We start from the raw sequence: 22,586 nt of genomic DNA on the forward strand, positions 1-22,586 counted from the left end.
AAGACTTCAGATATATAAACTGCACTAGTACCGGTAGACTTCAGATATATAAACTTCACTAGCATCTGTAGACTTCAGGTATATCATCTTCACTATTCCCGGTAGACGACAGGTATATCATATTCACTAGTATCGGTATACTTCAGGTATATCATCTTCACTAGCCTCTGTAGACTTCAGGTATATCATCTTAACTAGCACCTGTAGACTTCAGGTATATCATCTTCACTAGCACCGGTAGACTTCAGTTATATCATCTTAACTCGTACCTGTAGACTTCAGGTATATCATCTTCACTAGCACCGGTAGACATCAGGTATATCATCTTCTCTAGTACCCATAGACTTCAGGTATATCATCTTCACTAGTACCCATAGACTTCAGGTATATCATCTTCACTAGTACCGGTAGACTGCAGGTATATCATCTTCACTAGAACCCGTAGACATCAGGTACATCATCTTGCCTAGTACCCGTAGACATCAGGTATATCATCTTCACTATTACCCATAGACTTCAGTTATATCATCTTAACTAGCACCTGTAGACTTCAGGTATATCGTCTTCACTAGTACCGGTAGACTTCAGTTATATCATCTTAACTAGCACCTGTAGACTTCAGATATATAAACTTCACTAGCATCTGTAGACTTCAGGTATATAAACTGCCCTAGGACTGGCAGACTTGAGATATATAAACTTCACTAGCATCTGTAGACTTCAGGTATATCATCTTCGCTTGTACTGCTAGACTTTAGGTATATCATCTTCACTAGCACCGGTAGACTTCAGGTATATCATCTCCTCTAGTACCCATAGACTTCAGGTATATAATCTTCACTAGTACCTGTAGACTTCAGGTATATCATTTTCACTAGCACCTGTAGACTTCAGATATTTAAACTTCACTAGCACCTGTATACTTTAGGTATATCATATTCACTAGTACCTGTAGACTTCAGATATATCATCTTCACTAGTATCTGTAGACTTCAGATATAGCATCTTCACTAGTATCTGTAGACTTCAGATATATCACCTTCACTAGTATCTGTAGACTTCAGATATATCATCTTCACTAGTACCTGTATACTTCATGTATATCATCTTCACTAGCCTCTGTAGACTTCAGGTTTATCATCTTCACTAGTACCCATATACTTCAGGCATATCATCTTCACTAGTATCTGTAGACTTCAGATATAGCATCTTCACTAGTATCTGTAGACTTCAGATATATCACCTTCACTAGTATCTGTAGACTTCAGGTATATCATCTTCATTAGTACCGGTAGACTTCAGGTATATTCTCTTCACTAGTACCGGTTGACTTCAGGTATATCATGTTCACTATTACCGGTAGACGACAGGTATATCATATGCACTAGTACCTGTAGACTTCAGGTATATATCTTCACTAGTACCCATAGACTTCAGGTATAACATCTTCACTTGTACCTGTTGACTTCAGATATTTAAACTTCACTAGCACCTGTATACTTCAGGTATATCATATTCACTAGTACCTGTAGACTTCAGGTATATATCTTCACTAGTACCCATAGACTTCAGGAATATCATCTTCACTAGCATCTGTAGACTTCAGGTATATCATCTTCGCTTGTACTGCTAGATATCATCTTCACTAGTACCGGTAGACTTCAGGTATATCATCTTCACGTGGACCTGTTGACTTCAGATATTTAAACTTCACTAGCACCTGTATACTTTAGGTATATCATATTCACTAGTACCTGTAGACTTCAGATATATCATCTTCACTAGTATCTGTAGACTTCAGGTATATCATCTTAACTAGCACCTGTAGACTTCAGGTAGATCATCTTCACTAGTACCCATAGACTTCAGGTATATAATCTTCACTAGTACCCATAGACTTCAGATATATCATCTTCACTAGTATCTGTATACTTCAGGTATATCATCTTCACTTGTACCCATAGACTTCAGGTATATCATCTTCCCTAGAACCCGTAGACATCTGGTATATCATCTTGCCTAGTACCCGTAGAGGTATATCATCTTCACTAGTACCGGTAGACTTCAGGTATATTCTCTTCACTAGTACCGGTTGACTTCAGGTATATCATGTTCACTATTACCGGTAGACGAGAGGTATATCATATTCACTAGTACCTGTAGACTTCAGATATATCATCTTCACTAGTATCTGTAGACTTCAGGTATATCATCTTCGCTTGTACTGCTAGACTTTAGGTATATCATCTTCACTAGCACCTGTAGACTTCAGGTATATGATCTTCACTAGTATCGGTAGACTTCAGGTTTATCATCTTCACTAGTACCCATATACTTCAGGTATATAATCTTCACTAGTACCTGTAGACTTCAGGTATATTCTCTTCACTAGTACCGGTTGACTTCAGGTATATCATGTTCACTATTACCGGTAGACGACAGGTATATCATATGCACTAGTACCTGTAGACTTCAGGTATATATCTTCACTAGTACCCATAGACTTCAGGTATAACATCTTCACTTGTACCTGTTGACTTCAGATATTTAAACTTCACTAGCACCTGTATACTTCAGGTATATCATCTTCACCAGCACCGGTAGACTTCAGATATATCATCTTCACTCGTACCTGTAGACTTCAGGGATATCATCTTCACTAGTACCCATAGACTTCAGGTATATAATCTTCACTAGTACCCATAGACTTCAGATATATCATCTTCACTCGTACCTGTAGACTTCAGGGATATCATCTTCACTAGTACCCATAGACTTCAGATATATCATCTTCACTCGTACCTGTAGACTTCAGGGATATCATCTTCACTAGTACCCATAGACTTCAGGAATATCATCTTCACTAGCATCTGTAGACTTCAGGTATATCATCTTCACGTGGACCTGTTGACTTCAGATATTTAAACTTCACTAGCACCTGTATACTTCAGGTATATCATCTTCACTAGTCCTTGTAAACTTCAGGTACATCATCTTCACTAGTACCGGTAGACTGCAGGTATATCATCTTCACTTGTACCTGTTGACTTCAGATATTTAAACTTCACTAGCACCTGTATACTTTAGGTATATCATATTCACTAGTACCTGTAGACTTCAGATATATCATCTTCACTAGTACCTGTATACTTCATGTATATCATCTTCACTAGCCTCTGTAGACTTCAGGTATATGATCTTCACTAGTATCGGTAGACTTCAGGTTTATCATCTTCACTAGTACCCATATACTTCAGGTATATCATCTTCACCAGCACCGGTAGACTTCAGATATATCATCTTCACTCGTACCTGTAGACTTCAGGTAGATCATCTTCACTAGTACCCATAGACTTCAGGTATATAATCTTCACTAGTACCCATAGACTTCAGATATATCATCTTCACTCGTACCTGTAGACTTCAGGTAGATCATCTTCACTAGCACCTGTAGACTTCAGGTATATCATCTTCACTAGTACCCATATACTTCAGGTATATCATCTTCACTAGTATCTGTAGACTTCAGATATATCATCTTCACTAGTATCTGTAGACTTCAGATATATCATCTTTACTAGTATCTGTAGACTTCAGGTATATCATCTTCACTACTACCTGTAGACTTCAGGTATATCATCTTCACTTTTACCTGTAGACTTCAGGTATATCATCTTCACTTACTGTACACTTCAGGTATATCATCTTCACTAGCACATGTAGACATCGGGTATATCAACTTCACTAGCACCCATAGACTTCAGGTATCATCTTCACAAGTATCTGTATACTTTAGTTATATATCATCTTCACTAGTATCCGTAGACTGTAGGGAGATGATTATCTTTACTTGAACCAAAAGACTTTTAGTAGGTTCATCATTCTCTGGTACCTGTATGCGTAGACCTCGGATATATGATCTTCACCAGCACCTGTATCTTCACTAGTACCAGTACACATACGCTTACTATTATATATAGCTGTATACACAATTTTGTTATAGAAATGGTAGACAGAACATCAACACTAGTATCGCTACACATTCTGTTATGTATTTACTTTTTACTTTTTTTTTTGCATCTTTCGGAATACTTTTGATAAGGGTTTTCAATCTTTTCTGTGAATTTACTACCTCTTTTTGATAGGGTCCTGTGCCTTGTGACCTTTGGAAAATATCAGACACTTAAATGCTATTTGTAAAGTATTTTTTGCTTTGATATTGGGGAAATAACAGCCCCAAATTTACCTTAAAATCACTGCCTTTGTTCCATTGATGAGTCCTGAATGGACGACATGTTGTGGTGAAACTGTTTACTTTATTTGACTTTCTACATCATCTTGTTAAATGTTTTAATAGATGCGTCCTTACCTTGTATTTCTTGTGAATAATTTATTTATACGCTTTCAGTGATTTTGGAGACACAGGTATTTTATTCATGGCCTCATACTTTCATGTTGGACTCACACTTTGAGAACCCAGTATATCTCCTAGAAATTGGAATGTGGTCGGTATTAAAATGATGTGCAGGAATTGTTTGAAATAGTTCCATGAAAATCACTACACAATACAGTTACAGACAGTATATATAACCACATTCACTTGTGCACCTAAATTTTAGATGTCGTCATCATTAATACAGCTAGACTTAATATAGATCAACTTAACACATTTCGCTATATTAGATTGGTTCACTTAGACTATAGGAACAGCAGAAGATTACCTATCTTTAATAGACCCTCTAGACTTTAAATAGAAGACAATCTTCACTAGTACTCCTAGACTAGATAGGTCATATTTACTATAACCTTCACCAGAACAGCTTGTTAAAGGTATTTCATATTCACTTGTTCCCCTAGACTCTAGAAAGACAGTCATATTCACTACTATCAATATACTTCAGACAGAAAATCATCTGTGCTGATTTATGTATTTAGGTAGAAAATCTTATTCGCCACTTGAGCTAGACATTGAATAGAAAATGATCTTCACTTGAAAGCGCTAGATTTTAAATGGATCGTCTTTACTACTTCCCCTGGAATATAGATAGACCATCTTCACAACTCTCCCTCGACTTCAGGTAGGACACCGATCACCTTCACTAGCTCCTCTAGACTTTAGATGGATTGTATTCTATAGTACCAATAGACCCAATAAGAAGGTCATCTGCAGTGATACTTAAAGACTTAATATATAAAATCTTCTTCTTAATATCGCTAGACTTTAGGTAGAAGATCATCATCACTTCACTTAGATAAACTATTGTATTTACAAATCCCCTGGATTCTAGATGGATCATCTTCACCTCATCAGACTTTAATAAAGATAGAAACAAATGTTCTCGTATGACCCTAGACGTTAGGTAGAGATCATCTTTACCAACAACCCTAGATGTTTGATGATTGTATACCACTTTACTTTCAATAAAAGATCATCTTCACAAAGGCCAAATAAAAATATGTGTGTGATTTCTGTTTCGGCTAAAACAATAGGGTGGGTAGGAAGAAAAAAAAAGAAAATCTATTAAATTTCCCTAGATTTAAGAAAGAAGATCATCTTCACTAGTACCCAAGTCTTTGAATATAAGATGATATTCACTCGTGAGGCTAAATTTTCGATAAAATAAAATCATCTCCACTTATATACCCCTGAACTTACTTATATGTATATACATTGTGATCATAGGGAGAACAGATATAAAGTCATTTTCACTAGTACCCCTAGACTTACTGTCTTGTTAGTTATTATTACCACTTAACCTTATAACATAATCAGTTACATCTTCACTCATTGGTTAATAAAACCGATTAATGTCACGCCCACATACGTCATAGGTCAAACTAATTAAGGTCAATGCATTATCGGCACTTTGTAGTTGAGATGTTATTCAATTACAGACAGCTACGGAAAAAAGAGGACTGTATTATTCTGGTATCCTGCAGTCAAAGTAGACCATTGTATTTTATCATACACAAAGAAAAAACCGAATGTACTTTGAATTTTCTTCTTGATGTATGGGGCTATTCCTAATTCATTCATTACATCCTAATTGTTGCCACACTGCTCTGATTTTGATAAAGTGATAATGGGAGGAAATGAAAACAAATCATGTTTCATCCAGAAAGAAGGCCATGCTGTTGATGATGGCGACCCACATTTTTCAATTGCTGGCAATACAGCCCAGATGTGATTTTTTTTCATTCAGAGACTTTAGTTAAAGGTTATCTTTAAAATGTGGATTACTGCTCGTTTGATTGTTTAATTGACAGGGGCTGATATTAGATGTTACTGACTAGTATCAAATTGAACTATCAAGTTGAAATATTGTAGGCCTCCGGCCAAAAGTTCATGTGCACACTTTAACAGTAATATTTGATTGCACATCACAGTGTGGCTTTATAAATATTTTTTCTTAGTTACAAACGTGCCGGATCTTTATATGATATATATAATAGATATCAGATACAAGTAATTCATTTTTGTTGTTGCATAACTGTATGAGTTGGCATGTTTTAATTATACCATTCTCAAGTTGTACCGCGACAATCCTTATAGGCTATCATCATTCTCTGATTCTTGTAGACCGTATTACATAAATTGTATATTTTGGCCTTACATGTACCTTCATCACAAAGACTATTCACTTGCATTTTTTTTTTCATTAGATAATAAAATAACAATCTCATTTACCATATCATACTTTGTAACTTGACACGCTTTTTAATATCTGCTGTTTTTGAATCCACTTTTTTTTCTTTTTTTTTGTTGTTGCGGTGTTTAACTAATAATTTAACAATAGAACTGTTTTCGGACATACCACTGTGTAATCAACTGCCCACGGCTTTTTCATGCAATACAGTATTGTATAACATATATATGTTTAACAAAATAAAACAAATAACTTTCTTTTCATTCAGGGAGCACAGTGGCTAAAAACCGCCTCAGAACTGTGTAAAATCGAATGTGATGATGGAGAAAATTACGTATTTCCTGCTGGTCTCCCAGCTCAGCTAATTGAGATCAACGAGAATCTAGTCCACTCCCCCAATTTATTGACAGACAAGGTAAGCTATGGAATATTCACTTGTTATACACTGTAGCAACCGTTACTTTATATCTGAAATTTGCTCACACATAGCTTGTTTACACTGCACTAGGTCCATTGTATATCTGTAATTTCTTGCGAATATTATTCTGCGAAATTACTTAAATACTGTATAACATTTACTTAAATACTGTATAACATTAAATGTTCTTTGAAGCCATTGCGATCGTTTCCTGGTACAAACTTTCATATAAATATCTAGTATATCGACCAAATTCGTTGTATTTAGTTTTCTTCCTTGCTATTAACCACACATGTTTAACGTCGCTTAACAATGGCGTTAAGGTCATCTATTAGTGACGTGTACATGTACATCGCACAAATCATTTATATTATACTAAAATCACGTCAAACTCCGACACTTTAAAATAACAACGAAACAGAAGAGAGGAAAGCGGCGATATTGACGTGTATCACACGCTAGATGTGGCGGAATACATTCTCGTGTTACTTACGAAAATGCGATCTCCTTTATCGCAAACAAAACTCAATATTATTTGAAGCATCGGTGGTTTTACAAAGACTTTTTGCCAACCCCTTAAACTCTCCTATCAGGGCTAAGAAATGATGTCATTGACACGCAGTCTTACAATAGCATTCAGTCAGCGTACCCGTAGTATCTCTATACAAAGTTATGTTTCCGGAGGACTACAGGAACTTTGTGAAATAGTAGCCTATTAATCATGTTCCGTTACATTGTAAACAATGGGACTAAGCTTGTGGTCTGGTTATTATTATATCACGCTTATGGCGTTTGATACAGCCATTCCAGAATGATCGTTTGCAACATTCCTTTGAAGTTCGCGATGCTACTATGTTTGTGTACGTGACAAAAGTCATTCCCCCTCAGGTACAGCAGTTGACCTGACCCAATGTGTATACATTGTGTAGTTTGGACAAAATGTACTACGTATTTTAGGGTTGAGGATAGTTTCACTATTTTCTTTGATCATTGACACAGTCGGTCCTGCCGACTAATCGGTTCGATTATGCATAAAAAGCACTACGTACAACGTTTTACAATTTCATCGACAATCTGTCCCTCTGTCATGACGACCGATAAGCGAAGTTCATCCATTACGTAATCGGCTGATTCTAAATGAGCATTTCTTTTTAGAAGGAAAATTCTGAATTAATTTACACTTTTAATTTGGAAATGTCTTTTTTTCGTTAAAACTATAATTAGGATCATATTTGAAAGCTTGTTTCGAGTTGCTTTCATGTAAAAAAAAATAAGGTAAGAGTATTCACCCTAAAACTAGTTTTAGTACCGATGATTGGTTATAAGAAATCACAATCAATTATAGAGCCAATTACATGTAAGACTACACATTCGGTAATTAATTAAACAGTTGAAGCCGAATAACGGCCCATCACTTATTAGATGTATATCAATGTTTAATACCATATGCTATATCAGATACCATTGCAGATTGAAATCCTGTAAGTATCCATCCCTTTGAATGGCATTTAATAGTACAGTCAGTACACACAACCGATCAAGATCGAAACAGAAGAACGCCCTAACTTAAAAATTCCATGTCAAAGATGCGATAAAACCAGTTACTTTTCCCTAAATCGAATCAAACGTGGGAAAATGAGCTGATTTATCCTACTCTCTTCTCATGATGGATGTGATTCCAAACCAATTATTGTCAGAGCTCGGTAGCTTCGTCGGATGTCCGCGTGCCGTGATTAAGAATGACCGTAATGCATGTTAATGTTCGGGGTGTAGAAAAAATGTCTTTAGAGGTGTCAGGAAAATTGTGGCGAGAGTGATACTCTTGTTACCTAACTAAGACATTAATGTGTTCCAACATAGAAATAGAATTTGTGAATTCAGAGAATGATCGGTTTCCATGTTCATTTCGAAAGTGTTTATATAAAAAAGCTTCGTTTTTTTCTTTACGAGTGACCAAAATAAATAAACAAATAAAACCTATTTGCATGCTCAGTGTTAAATGTCTATAGCGATATAAATGCGAGCTATTACTAACGCTGTGCTGATAATTTACTCATTGACACTAAGTTGTTTCATACTCGTATCAGCTGTTGGTTTTGACGTTGATGAAGACTAGACCTGAAGCCTAGCGAGTTTAGCGCTGTTCTCTCGCTTCCTTGACGTGAAGGGTGTTTACTGTTGACTTTGGCGATGCTAGTTCTGCATTCCTTGGATTTCAAACATTCGTGCCGTGTCACCGTGCTTCTTGTTCTCTCGTTACGCAAAACCATAAATGTTATAGTTCGTTTATACTGTAGGAATACGGATGCTTTTGAAGTGTGAACTCGAAATCGAGAAAAAAGCACATGAAACGAATCACTTAACAAGGCGTTTATGATGTAAGAATGTGTGCTTTGTATTCAATTTTCGAAAGTAATTAGCATTCAAAAGTCTGTTTCAACTGAGAAGAATAGACTTTGGCTCGGTTTCATAAACATATTGTTCTTTATCGAAACTTATTTCTTCGTACGGTCCATATTTTTAGCTCACCTGGCACGAAGTGCCGAGTGAGCTTATGCCGTGGTGCGGCGTCCGTCGTGCGTCCGTCCGTCGTCCGGTGTCAATATTTTACTTTAAACGACTTCTTCTTAATAACCGAAAGGTTTAGGGTGTCGATATTTGGTCAGAAGCAAACTGGGATAAAGGGCTACAAAGTTTGTTAAAATTAATTACCTTCACCCATTTTCAAGGTCACAGGGGTCAAATATGTTAAAAACTTTAAACATCTTCTTCTCAATAACCAAACTGCCCAGGGATATGATATTTGGCCAGTAGCATGCTTCGGTGAAGGGCTACCAAGTTTGTTCAAATGATGACTTTCAATTATATTCAAGGTCACAGGGGTCAATTGTCTTAAAAAAAACTTCAAACAACTTCTTCTCAATAACCAAATGCCCAGGGTGATGATATTTCGCCAGTAGCTTGCTGATATGAAGGGCTACAAAGTTTGTTAAAATTAATTACCTTCACCCATTTTCAAGGTCACAGGGGTGAAATATGTTAGAAACTTTAAACAACTTCTTCTTAATAACCAAAATGCCCAGGGCGATGATATTTCGCCAGTAGCTTGCTGAGTTGAAGGGCTACAAAGTTTGTTCAAATGAATGACCTTCACCCATATTCAAGGTCACATGGGTCAAATATGATAAAAAAATTAAACATCTTCTTCTCAATAACCAAACTGTCCAGGGATATGATATTTGGCCAGTAGCATGCTTGGTTGAAGGGCTACCAAGTTTGTTCAAATGAATGACCTTCAATTATATTCAAGGTCACAGGGGTCAATTGTCTTAAAAAACCTTTTAACAATTTCTTCTGAATAACCAAAATGTCCAGGGTCATGATATTTGGCCATTAGCATGCTGAGACAAAGGGCTACAAAGTTTGTTCAAATGAATGACCGTCACTCATATTCAAGGTCACAGGGGTCAAATATGTTAAAAACTTTAAACATCTTCTTCTCAATAACCAAACTGCCCAGGGATATGATATTTGGCCAGTAGCATGCTTGGGTGAAGGGCTACCAAGTTTGTTCAAATGAATGACCTTCAATTATATTCAAGGTCACAGGGGTCAATTGTCTTAAAAAACCTTTAAACAACTTCTTCTGAATAACCAAAATGCCCAGGGTCATGATATTTGGCCATTAGCATGCTGAGATAAAGGGCTACAAATTTTGTTCAAATGAATGACTGTCACTCATATTCAAGGTCACAGGGGTCAAATATGTTAAAAACTTGAAACAACTTCTTCTCAATAACCAAAATACCCAGGGTGATGATATTTCGCCAGTAGCATGCTGAGATGAAGGGCTACAAAGATTGTTCAAATGAATGACCTTCACTTATATTCAAGGTCACAGGTGTCAAATATGTTAAAAACTTGAAACAACTTCTTCTCAATAACCAAAATGCCCAGGTTGATGATATTAGGCCAGTAGCATGCTGGGGTAAACGGCTATCATGTTTGTTCAAATGAATGACCTTCACTTATATTCAAGGTCACAGGGGTCAAATATGTGAAAAACATTAAACAACTTCTTCTGAATAACAAAAATGCACAGGGTTATGATATTTTGCCAGTAGCATACTGAGATGTAGGGCTACAAAGTTTGTTCAAATGAATGACCTTCACCCATATTCAAGGTCACAGGGGTCAAATATGTTAAAAACATTAAACAACTTCTTCTGATTAACCAAAATGCCCAGGGTGATGGTATTTAGTCAGTAGCATACTAGGATCAAGGGCTACCAAGTTTGTTTAAATGTATGACCTTGAATCATATTCAAGGTCACAAGGAGCAAATATGTTCAAAATATTTAAACAACTTGTTCTGAATAACCAAAAGGCTCATGATGTTGATATTTAGTCAGTAGCATGCTGGGATCAAGGACTACTATGTTTGTTAAAGTGAATGACTTTGACTTATATTCAAGGTCACAGGGGTCAAATTTGTTTAAAATCTTTAAACGACCTCTTCTGAATAACCATGGGTCCCAGGATGTTGATACTTTGCAAGTCGCCTTTTTACCGCGTCATATTCCAGGACAATGTCGAACCCAAATATTTCAACAGCTTTGATATTCTGACATTTATTGATTTTATATTGTGTGTTTTCCGTATCCTGCAAAATATTTTTACACTAGTGTGACACATCCTTTAGTTATTTATCACTGTAGCGAAGAACAATATTTCTATTTTATGAAGAAGTCCCGTTATCTTTTTGATAAAATGTATTAATATAATATAATTAAAGTATCCATCGCAATGTTTGACACACAAAAATGCTTCAACAGTATCTACTCGGCAATCGTCGGTAACAAACCGAAACTGCTTTAAAATAGTCCACAAAACACATTTACACGAAAAAACACGACAATTACTCATTTTTGGTAGACAGTTTAAAAACCGCAAGGAAAATCCTTACAATGGTAATTGTTATTCTCTACTTAACGTTCAGCATTAAGGATAATGGCAACAACTGGTTTACCCGTTGTCAGTATAATGTGACCAGTGCTAGATGCCTTCGGCATGGCATTTCAATGAGATTGCACTATACAGTCGGTATCAGATCCGCGCTATCACATGGAGGCAAGTTCACCAACATACCATGTCTTTTGCATACATACACACATGCACGCATACACTACACACATGGAGGTATGTCCATAAAAAACAAAATGAAACCAAAACCAAACCACAAGGAAAGAATGGAACAAAAAAATGGAATAGGAGAACCGTATATATATATTCGTCTGTAGAACGTTTCGCACTATCACACCAAGCGCTAATTTAGGTAGTTTGCATACCGTAATGATAAATAATAGTAGCATCGTAAATACGGGTTACCTGTAAATTGCGAAGCGCGACGATGACTCAGATCAAGGCATGGCAATCTTCTGGTTCAAATTGAAATTTCGATTGAAATTGAATCGAGGTCGCTTGCTATTGAAAGCCGTTTGATTTATTAAAAATATTGAAAAGATCTTTTGCAAGATTTTTCAAAAGAATTGTTGATGCAATGTGCGGCACCGTGTTAACATGTGGTGCACGTATCATCTTTCAATGGCCTTCTCATGTTTTCTACAGTATATCAACAATCATTTTCTCGACTGTATTTACTGCGGCAATTACTGCAGTCGTCCTCAACTTGTGATGGACACAAACATGGTCTGGAATGGATGTTGCGGTATCTGTGCTATTCCGTCTTTGCGTATTGCAGAGTTATCTTCTCTTGGGAGCAGGTATTGATTGTTACGTCACTTGTTTTTGAGAGTAACGTCATCAATTTTTGAGAAAACGACGTAATTTTCTCACACAAACTAATGACGTAACAATCACCACCTGCTCCCAAGAGAAGATAACTCTGCAATACGCAAAGACGGAAAAGCATTCAAGTGAGGTGGCACTATGAATGAGACCGTTGGAAGCATAGTCCCACTACAAAAACGCAGACATACACTTATAGGGTGATATTAGCTAGGTGGCATAGGACTAGTAGTTAGCGCCTTATAAGGCAGCTCCTGCGAATTCCTCAAAATTGTATTGATTAATGTATACGCTAATTATTTTGATTGAATAAATTGTATATTCTTGTACCATAAAGCGCTTGAGAGAGGCTTATTCTAGCTAGATGGGCGCTATATCAAATATTGTATATTAATACTACAACACTAAACAGTACACAAGTAGTCAATGCCTTTTTGTAAGTAAATCAATAAATACTCGAGCCATCAACTGCAAGACAGGTATTTTCGATATAACAATTCCGCACGATGCAAGAAGCTAGTTGTACAGTTTTTATTCTTATCAGCAGCGAACACTTCACCAAACTGAAACCACTGTGATAGTGCAAAGGAACAGAAATGAAGCGTTGAAGTAGGCTTTCTACAGTAAAATAGCTGCCACAATTAATGTCCAACGGTACATACACAATCAGAGCATGGAGTAACGCCTTGACGTTTTAACCTACCGTCTAAAATACCTAGAAATAATGAGAATCCGAAAATTACAGGATTTACAAATAAACCATGTGTTTCTCTAGTAGTTTTGATTAAAATATAAAATGGAATCGTTCCACTCACAAATCGACGGTATATGTTAATAGCAAAATGTTTTCTAAACTCGATGGATATTCTAACATAATACAATATTCTAACATAATACAGTATTATAAAAAAACAACACATATGTGAATGTCGATATTTACATCGATGTTGGAAGGGCGCGCTGACAATAGGACTGCTAAATATAAATGCCAACTGGAAACTACAAATTCAACATTAAGCGTGCTCCATAGAATTTTAGCGATTAAACAGAGCAACGTTACCACAACTTGAGTTCACATATATAGTTAAGTACATTACAAGTGTACGAATCGCGTAACAACCCAGCGGTGGTAACTACTGGAAGCCGATACGTCACGTGTAATTGGTAACAGGCGTATTTGATAGTTAGGGTGAACGACCGCAATTGTAAAGTGCTCGTTTTATAAAGGTTTCCCCCATTCTATTGTGAAAGTTTTCCGGCTGATATTCGTGAAGAAGAAACCATTTTGTTTGATATGTATTTTACTTTTTCTTTATTTTGCCACAATTATGAAACGGTTCTTTTTCAAATGTATACTAAACATTCTGTTTGACCCGGATGGAATCGCTTAAAGGGTCTTTATGTGGGAGTACCGGGAGAAAAAGCACGTGATCGGGTAGGTAACTCATTACCTGATCACGTCTGATCGGGGAATCGGAACTCGGCCGTCCTGGTTGAAGACAACTGCGCTATCCACAACGCCAACCGATTACTATATGTTTGAGATGTCGCTTCTATATGTTACAGATATAAGCTATTGGGTGTTTTTTTAACTGCTATATAGCCTCAGTTGGCTAACGTTTTAAAAAGGAATGAGCACTGTAGTATTTGAAATGTTCGAAAGGAGTTTTACTAATATCGGCGTGAAAAATCCAGGGGCGAAAAAATTACTCGCTATAAAATGTATAATCTGACAGCATTTCCAAATCATGATAGTGTTCATAATGCTAAAAGCATTCTTTAAAACGTTCTTTCATAATTTTTTTCGAAATATCATGGCTAGAAGTGACGCCTTAGAAATATCAATTATATTTTGTTGCTACTGTCACAAGACACGACGTTGTTACATGTAGCTGTACAATGCCCTACACTCGCAACAGAATATCACGAGTTTCAACTATTTTGTTGTGTCATAAAAATTGTTTATATTTCAACAATCGAAACATAAATATACTCTGCTACAAAATATCCATAAAGAATACCAATTTACGATATCATTAAGATATTTTCAAATTATCTTCCAAATATTTCTAATTAATATCAAATCAAATATTGTTTTTAATGTTAGTCAATAGATTGGCGGGTGTGTTACTATCGCATGTATGTAACAAATGCAGAACATTATTATATTTAGTTATTGTTTTATCTACATTTCATCAGTTTGGTTAGGGTACAGTATAATGTCTCTCTTGGAAACATATCAATAGTACTGCTGTACTTTGTGTTCAGTACTTCTGTTGCCATGCAATGCCTTGTGTAATTTGAAAGTGATGCGGTGCCTTGCCGCGATTGCGAACTTGAAGTCGTTAAATTCCAACGTGTGTTAACGAATGTCGTCACGACATGATCCACTTCAAGTTCACCGTTAGTTATTTAGATTTGAGTCGAAGAGAGATTCATCACTTCTAATTGCTTTCAAAGATAACGTAATTACAGGCTTTTATAAATGCCTTTGACGAGAACCATTTGTAACCATGCAATGCGAGCGAGATGAGAATTTTTCTCATTGATGTTAATGCCTGTTGTATGTTAGGAGTTGAAAGTATTTTCCTATCAAATTTATGGAGTGTGAATGGAAGCAACACACACCTGTAGGAGGTTAGGGAGATACACTCTGACACACGCGAACTAAACGAAACACTGGCCAAGAAAAGCACCCATGTGATAGAGCTGCGAATGTATCGTGTCATGCTGTATCGGAATGAAGATTACAAGGTGAAGAGGTTATCTGTGTCATAGAGCTGCCTAACGCGTGCTCCTACGTATTGCGTTCATCACAGATCTATGAGATCCACAGTAGAATCAGCTGTTTGGAAAATAGCTGTCTATAAATAAAATAATGATTGCCGCAATTAGCAGGTTTGATACCATCTGCAAGCTGCCTGGGCCTCGTGTCGAGATAAGTACACAGATAGTGCGATAACTCAACATGTCGAATTGAAAATTGATTATGATTCAGGTTATCTGTAGACAAGCAAGGCCTTCCGCAGTGTAATTAAAACCCAGGATTGATACGTATGTGCCTTATGCTTCACGTTGTGGAATGCTAAATATTCAGGGGAATCAGCTTAATTGAATAATTAATTAACGTATCTGGTTTTTGGTTGCCAGTTTGATGATTTAATTTCAGATAATTTTTGCAATGGAGATACCTATCAATATGATTGAAAGGTAAGATATTAGGAGCAACAAGAGTAATAGTGTATTCACATTTTAACTTGTGTTTTAAAGGATTCGAATTAAGCTCTACTATAATACCAATTCACAATCGAAAAGACAAAGAACCTTTGTGGTTTTCTGTTCCACAAGGGATCTCTCTTGATGCCGCCTGTCAAATCTGAGAAAGTTTGTCCTACCAATTATCAGCATGTTATGCCATAATCATGACTGTCTCTGAAATTCGATATTGCGCAATCGGGATATGATGATATGATATATGTTCGGTACACGAGAGAAAGTATTACAAAGTTACAGAGTTAAATAACGATGCTAATCGGTTCTACTGAAGTTATTATTTTCCGTTATTTTGTTAGTACTTTGGAATTACTTTCTTAGGCCTATTTTTGTCTATAGTTACTACATTCGCGTATGAAATTGATATACCGAATGCTTAAAGTAACTAAACTACATTTATATAAATCGATTTCATACATAACTTGTTTGTGTATGGTTTAGAATGTCTATGGAGGGTTTTGGTTGAATGACAGCTTCTCTGCGTTCATGTGCGTAATCGATTGTTCTAAAGAAAATTATAATTGCACTTCTTCTTAGAACCAAAGTTAGAGTAATAGATTCATTATCTTTCTAGTAGTGATGAAATTAACTGGATTAAGAATATATTTATAGACGATAGTTTCTTATTGTCTCGCCTGCGACGGATGTCGAGGATGCGGGACTTACATATGATGTAGGTGTTACTTTTCCGGCGGCAGCATCACCGTTAAGTTTTTGCGTTTAGCGCCGTTTCTCAAACACAATAAAGTGCTAGACCAACCAAACTTGGACCATACATGCCTCTTAAATACTTCATCTCAATTCATGCATCAGTTGCTGAATGTGCACTACATATCGTGGTCCAGTGACATTCACATCAGCTTCATCAATGTAAAGGTTTTGCGTTTAGCGCTGTTTCCCAAAATATAAAAGTGCTAGACCAACCAAACTTGGACCATACATGCGTCTTGAATACTTAATCTCAATCCATGCATCAGTTGCTGAATGTGCCCTTCATGTTGCGGTCCAGTGACTTTCACAGCAACTTCATCAATGTAAAGGTTTTGCGTTTATCTGTGCGTTTCATGCTGTATCTCAAAAAGTTAAAGTGTTGTACTAAATAAACTTGGACTGTAGTTGTTTTAAACGTTGTTTTAGACGTAGTGCATCCCAAGCCATGCATCATATGCTGGATGTGCCTTATATTTTGCGGTCCAGTGACTTTGACAGCATCCTTATTAATGTTCAGACGCAGTACAAGACTTCTGCAATTCATGGAATCCGTAGGGTTTAGACAACTAATCACACAATACACTACAGATTTACAAACCACCATTGATTTTATGTTTACAAATACTGGCAAATATGTTCAATGTGGAACACTGGAATCCTATTTCAATTTCCACAAGCCATTATGGATGTCCCTCAACTTTTAACTGCAAGAAGAATTTCTGAAAACACAGGTATATTCTTATATGTATTGTAGAGTTGCTAATGTTCACCAGAGTTGTAATTTGGCTAATCTCACACTGCATCAAAATTAGTGACATAATGCACCTTGTCAATATTATGATATCGTGGCCACAACATACACGTGTTCACAAATACACTTACAAAATTGAGATTCCCAAAATTATAACCCGCTAATATGTTCTTGGCACAAAGGAACGAAAATAAATCAAATCAACTTTCACGGGACATATTAAGGTAATGCATTGTTCGTACGTGCGTCCGTGCCTCCGTCCGTTTACAATTCTTGTCATGAAACTCAACATCCAAATTCCGAGGTTCGGATTGAACTAAGAATGTTTCACACATTGAATCTTATGATCAAAGAAGGGACAGGTGAGACATCTAATTACGTGTAATTCTTGTGACAATCAGAATATAAACGTTACAATTAGATATTGATTCTGATTATTAGTGCTGTTGGGATTTGGAAGAGTGCACGGTAATCGTATGTAATAATGAAACAGCATGGGTTTTTACATGAAACTCAATCAATTTCCACGGTATAGATTTCTGTATAAATTTAAATAATGATGCCCGAAATTCAGTTTAAACCACTTTGATATTGTCTAGGTACTATTGGCATAAAATTGATATCAATCTAAGTGAATATTTGCTTAATTACCATGCACTATATACCTTTTATAGCTTATGTATTGATAATTCAGTAAAAAACACAGGGACTCTCTGCTAAAGTAGGCGTATCCATACTTTGTAGGTCAGGGCATGTGGCGAGCATACGCGGAAGTGGTGTTAGTTTAAACGAAATTGTTTGATTATTACTGGCCTTGGTATCAGGGTTATGATAACCTTCTGGCAGACGTATGCTCGTGTAGGTTTCCGAATGGTAGCGATGTAGGACAAGGTTTACGCTTCATGTACTGTAGCCCATTATCGCTTAAGTACACTTGTACCTTGTAAATGTCCTCTCATCATAGGGAGGCTTATCGTCAAGAACTGATGTAATGTACTATAAATGGAGAATATCTATCATTTTCTTAACCTAAAAATCCGTATAGAAGTCCGTTTATTAAGATTGCATAGGAATTGATTGTTTCGGACAAACGAAGTATCATGTTGTAGTGAATTGTCACAAAATACTTACATAACAACCACCTGTCAAGGGTATACCAAATAAAACACTGTCAAGGTACCTACTGTCTATAGCTAGTCCATATTAATGAAACATTTTCATGACGAAATCCTTTTGATTTTATGGCACATAAAACAGCAATGATGCCATCTTCTCGAGTTCATATTACATAACACACTCAGGATGACAACTGCCTAGTTTATATTGCTTTAAACGTTTACACGATGCTCTGACGAAACCTTTAACAAACCTAAACTACCTGATCACTTCCTGTTGAGTTATTTTTTATAAAACATTGCCCAGGGTGAAGTACTGTCGAATATATATTGCATAAAAGACTGTTAAGGTCATAGGAGTGTATTGCTAAGTGCATCCCTAGTTGAAAATCCAGTATCACAATTTCCGCATATTCTAATGTTTAATATTAAACTGATGAATATTGTATGCTTATTATTGACAGAACAGTGTGTTCTTTCTATATTAAAGTATTTCAAAGCAATCCAGGCATTAATTCAGTTGTTTTTTAATCAATGAGTCACATGTGTCCATTTTTCTGTACTTCAGGAAACCGGCTACCTATTTCACTACTGTGAAGTTTTTCAAGAACGATAACTCTTGCATGCAATTACTATGTGTATATGGTTTTATGTCAATTTTTAATCGTAATAAATTTTACACAATTTCAGCATTTATGAAATTGATATACATTCATGGAATACTAATCTATGTTAGTATCATTTTTATTGACATTAATTTGCAAACAATTGTGTTTCATTTTTTTTTCAAAATTCACTCATTTTTACATAAATTTCCATTTAAAATCCTTAAAATTCTGACAACCTAACTTTTTGTGTGGCAGAAAATGTTCTTTACTTCAAAGCAATATAACTACAAAATTTGAATAGATTCTACTGAGAAATGACGACACAATCCTATTACCTTAAGTTGGCATTATGTCGAAATATGTACATAATGACCTGATCAAAAGGTCAAAGGAACACACATGAGTATCAATGAATGATATGGCAAATATTTCAAAGTAGATATCTTCAGTACGGGTGAAGGGGATTCAGTTTTAATTAGTATAAAATGTACCTAGACCAAAAGACGGACTCGCTGTTGTATAAGTTGATCATGTTTTGTCTCCACGAGGATAAAGGGGTAGGGCCCAACGAAAGCCTTTTCCATTAGAACATGTATACGCTATATGATTGTAACCGTCTTAGTTTTGATATAAACAATCAGAGGGCAAATGGTACAAAACATTTTATAGTATTAATGATTTTTTTTTTACTATGGCCCTAATTATGATTGATGGCGGCACGGTAGTCTAGTGGTAGGACGCCGGGCTCTTGACCGAAGGGTTGCGGGTTCGAGTCACAGCGCGGCGCTGTGTTATATCTTTGAGCGATACACTTTACTACGCTTGTTACAGTCTACTCGGCTGTAAATGATTACGTGGATTGGCAGTGATATAACAGTTGAATGCTAGCTGTGAGCGCCGAAATGGCAGAACCGGCTGTAGGGAGTTGAGAAATATATTTGCTGGTTGCGAAGTCCCTATAACCACGGATAATAATTTGTTAACCGCTTTGAGACGACCTACGAACTTGGTTGAGATAAAGCGGTAAATTACAACCTTAAATTATCCGTAGGACCCATTTTAAATAATGTGACTTCAGATCCTTTAAGATAGCCATTACTAAATGTTTACTTATTCTTAATAAAACCTTTATATTTATTTCTCTTTTTCGACGTCATACCATTTTAAATAATTGGTGAACATTTTCAATTCGTTGGGCCTCTTGTTTTAATGTCTTTCTGTTTAATTGTGCAGTTAAAATCTGTTCCTATGAAATTTCATTGAAATGAAATATTTGATATCAATTATGCTGAAATTCTACTCATCCTTAAACTGATGTCGGATCTGATTGTTTTTTCTTTTCTTTCAGCCACATACGGAAGGTTACATTGCCATCGTCTTACCAAAGCTGAAAGAATACGAATATGTGATGAAACGCCTTTCAACGGAGGAAGCGTATAAAGAAGCTCGACCAGATATCACTTAGGCCGCTTTTCTCCTGTCTTCTGTTTCATATTAAGATAGATTTGGAACATAACATGTGTTTTGGCTTTGGTGTTTGCTTCATTTATTGTATAGATACAAACACATACTCTATAACAAGAAATGTTCGTGGGCACTTTTCTTCGTGGTTTGAAGCCTATAGGTCGTTTCGTGGTACAAACTTTCGTGGATATCCTATATTCAGATGCACTGTATTTATTCTCGTCATCAGCCACACGAAAACCACGAATGTTTATGCACAACGAACATTTCGTGTTATACAGTATGTGTCTTACATCACAATTCAAGATACATGTTGGTAGGCTCTGCTTGTGGATTTCTTAGTCCCCGAAGTTTGCTTTAACCTTGATGGCAACAATTTCTCTTTTGTGGCACGGTTTATAATGAACAAGATCTCTAAATTTCAAAAGTTTACATAGTTTAGGGGTTTTGTGTGCTTTTATATCTGTTTCAAAAGTTGTTTAGACCAGCATGAATTTCATATTTGATAAAACGCATTTGGTGTTAATCTCCTGTTTGAAGCATCCGAGGACCAAGGACGATTAGAATTATGTAAATGAAAGATGTGCAATCCTGCGTAAAGGAGAGGGTTAAATTTTTACACAAAATGTAGCATCTTTGAATGATGGGAGTAACCTTTCTGAAGCAAGAGAGGGGATTCAATATAAGGAAATTATATCTGAGACATGTTGGAGATTTAAAGGTCTATTAGGCTTATTTTGACCAAATTTTGTTCTAATGATAATCATGATATTGTGTTGTAATTTCTTCGATTAGAAATTCAAGATGGTCACTTCTGACTTATTTTTGAGAGCTATAAGGTCAATTTAAACAATAAACACTGTACAAAGATTCATCTTATTGCCATGACCTACTTAAATTGTTTGGGTTAATAAAAAGGATACAATCTTGGTCTCGTATTGTCAGATAACGACCCTGCGGACGCCTTGTACCTATTTGTTATGATAGTATTCGATCAGAAAAGGATTATCCGTTTCGTTTAGACTGGATATCCTATGTAATTTACTTTTATATTTGCAAAGACTAATGTGCCGAACGCGGGTATGTTGGAGTCTTTGTTGAATTAGATTTGACCATAAAGCACATTCAACTGTCAAACGCGTTATTTGCTAAGAGCAAATGAATACAAGGAAGTGTTTACCACACCAATGTATAACTTAACTTACTCGGTGATTTCATAAAGAATATGAATACATAGCTCGTGCCCTATTTGCTCACTCCACACGTTGGATGGCAGACCCTTCAAAATGTTTACACGTGTTTGCCTTCGTGTCGTAGTGTGTAATACCATGTGATTTAATCTATTTTACTTGTGCGTTTCATTCGCTGACATTGGAATTATCTGCTGTGTAAGCACTGTTACTCTCATAAATAATTAAAGGTCGATTGCGTTTGAAGAAGCTCCCGCTAGGATTTATTCTAAGCTGGATTTCTAATTGTTGAGTGTTACTCGCGCTGATATTGCCCCCTGTATCTCTATGTGTTTTGATTGGCATGTGCCAGTAGCGATCAGCTGTTTGTAGACCACTAAAATAGAACATACTGGCAGCGTGGTTAATCCCCTGGTGTCCGTATCGAAATGTATATACATTTTAGTCCTATATAAATGTTGTTGGCAATGTCTATAGTGTGTCAATTTCCTTCACACTATGACGTATACTTGGTGATTGGCAACCGTAAATATGTAACCATGCACCCATGATTTAAGACTGATATTGACGTCACAGATTATCAGTCGCCAACGCATCGCTC

General features: G+C 36.2%; 1 protein-coding gene across 1 annotated transcript; it reads left to right on the forward strand.

Moving 5' to 3' along the window:
- Positions 1–5,010: 5,010 nt before the first annotated feature.
- LOC110449733 (protein Simiate-like) lies at positions 5,011–20,852 on the forward strand. Its single transcript, XM_021496790.1, has 4 exons — positions 5,011–5,078; positions 5,896–5,929; positions 6,916–7,062; positions 20,680–20,852. The coding sequence occupies exons 1-4, from the start codon at positions 5,011–5,013 to the stop codon at positions 20,794–20,796; spliced, it is 366 nt and encodes a 121-aa protein (XP_021352465.1). The 3' UTR covers positions 20,797–20,852.
- The last annotated feature ends 1,734 nt before the right edge of the window (positions 20,853–22,586 follow it).

Source organism: Mizuhopecten yessoensis, unplaced genomic scaffold (genome assembly GCF_002113885.1).
Source record: "Mizuhopecten yessoensis strain PY_sf001 unplaced genomic scaffold, ASM211388v2 scaffold4805, whole genome shotgun sequence".
Classification (NCBI taxonomy): Eukaryota; Metazoa; Mollusca; class Bivalvia; order Pectinida; family Pectinidae; genus Mizuhopecten; species Mizuhopecten yessoensis.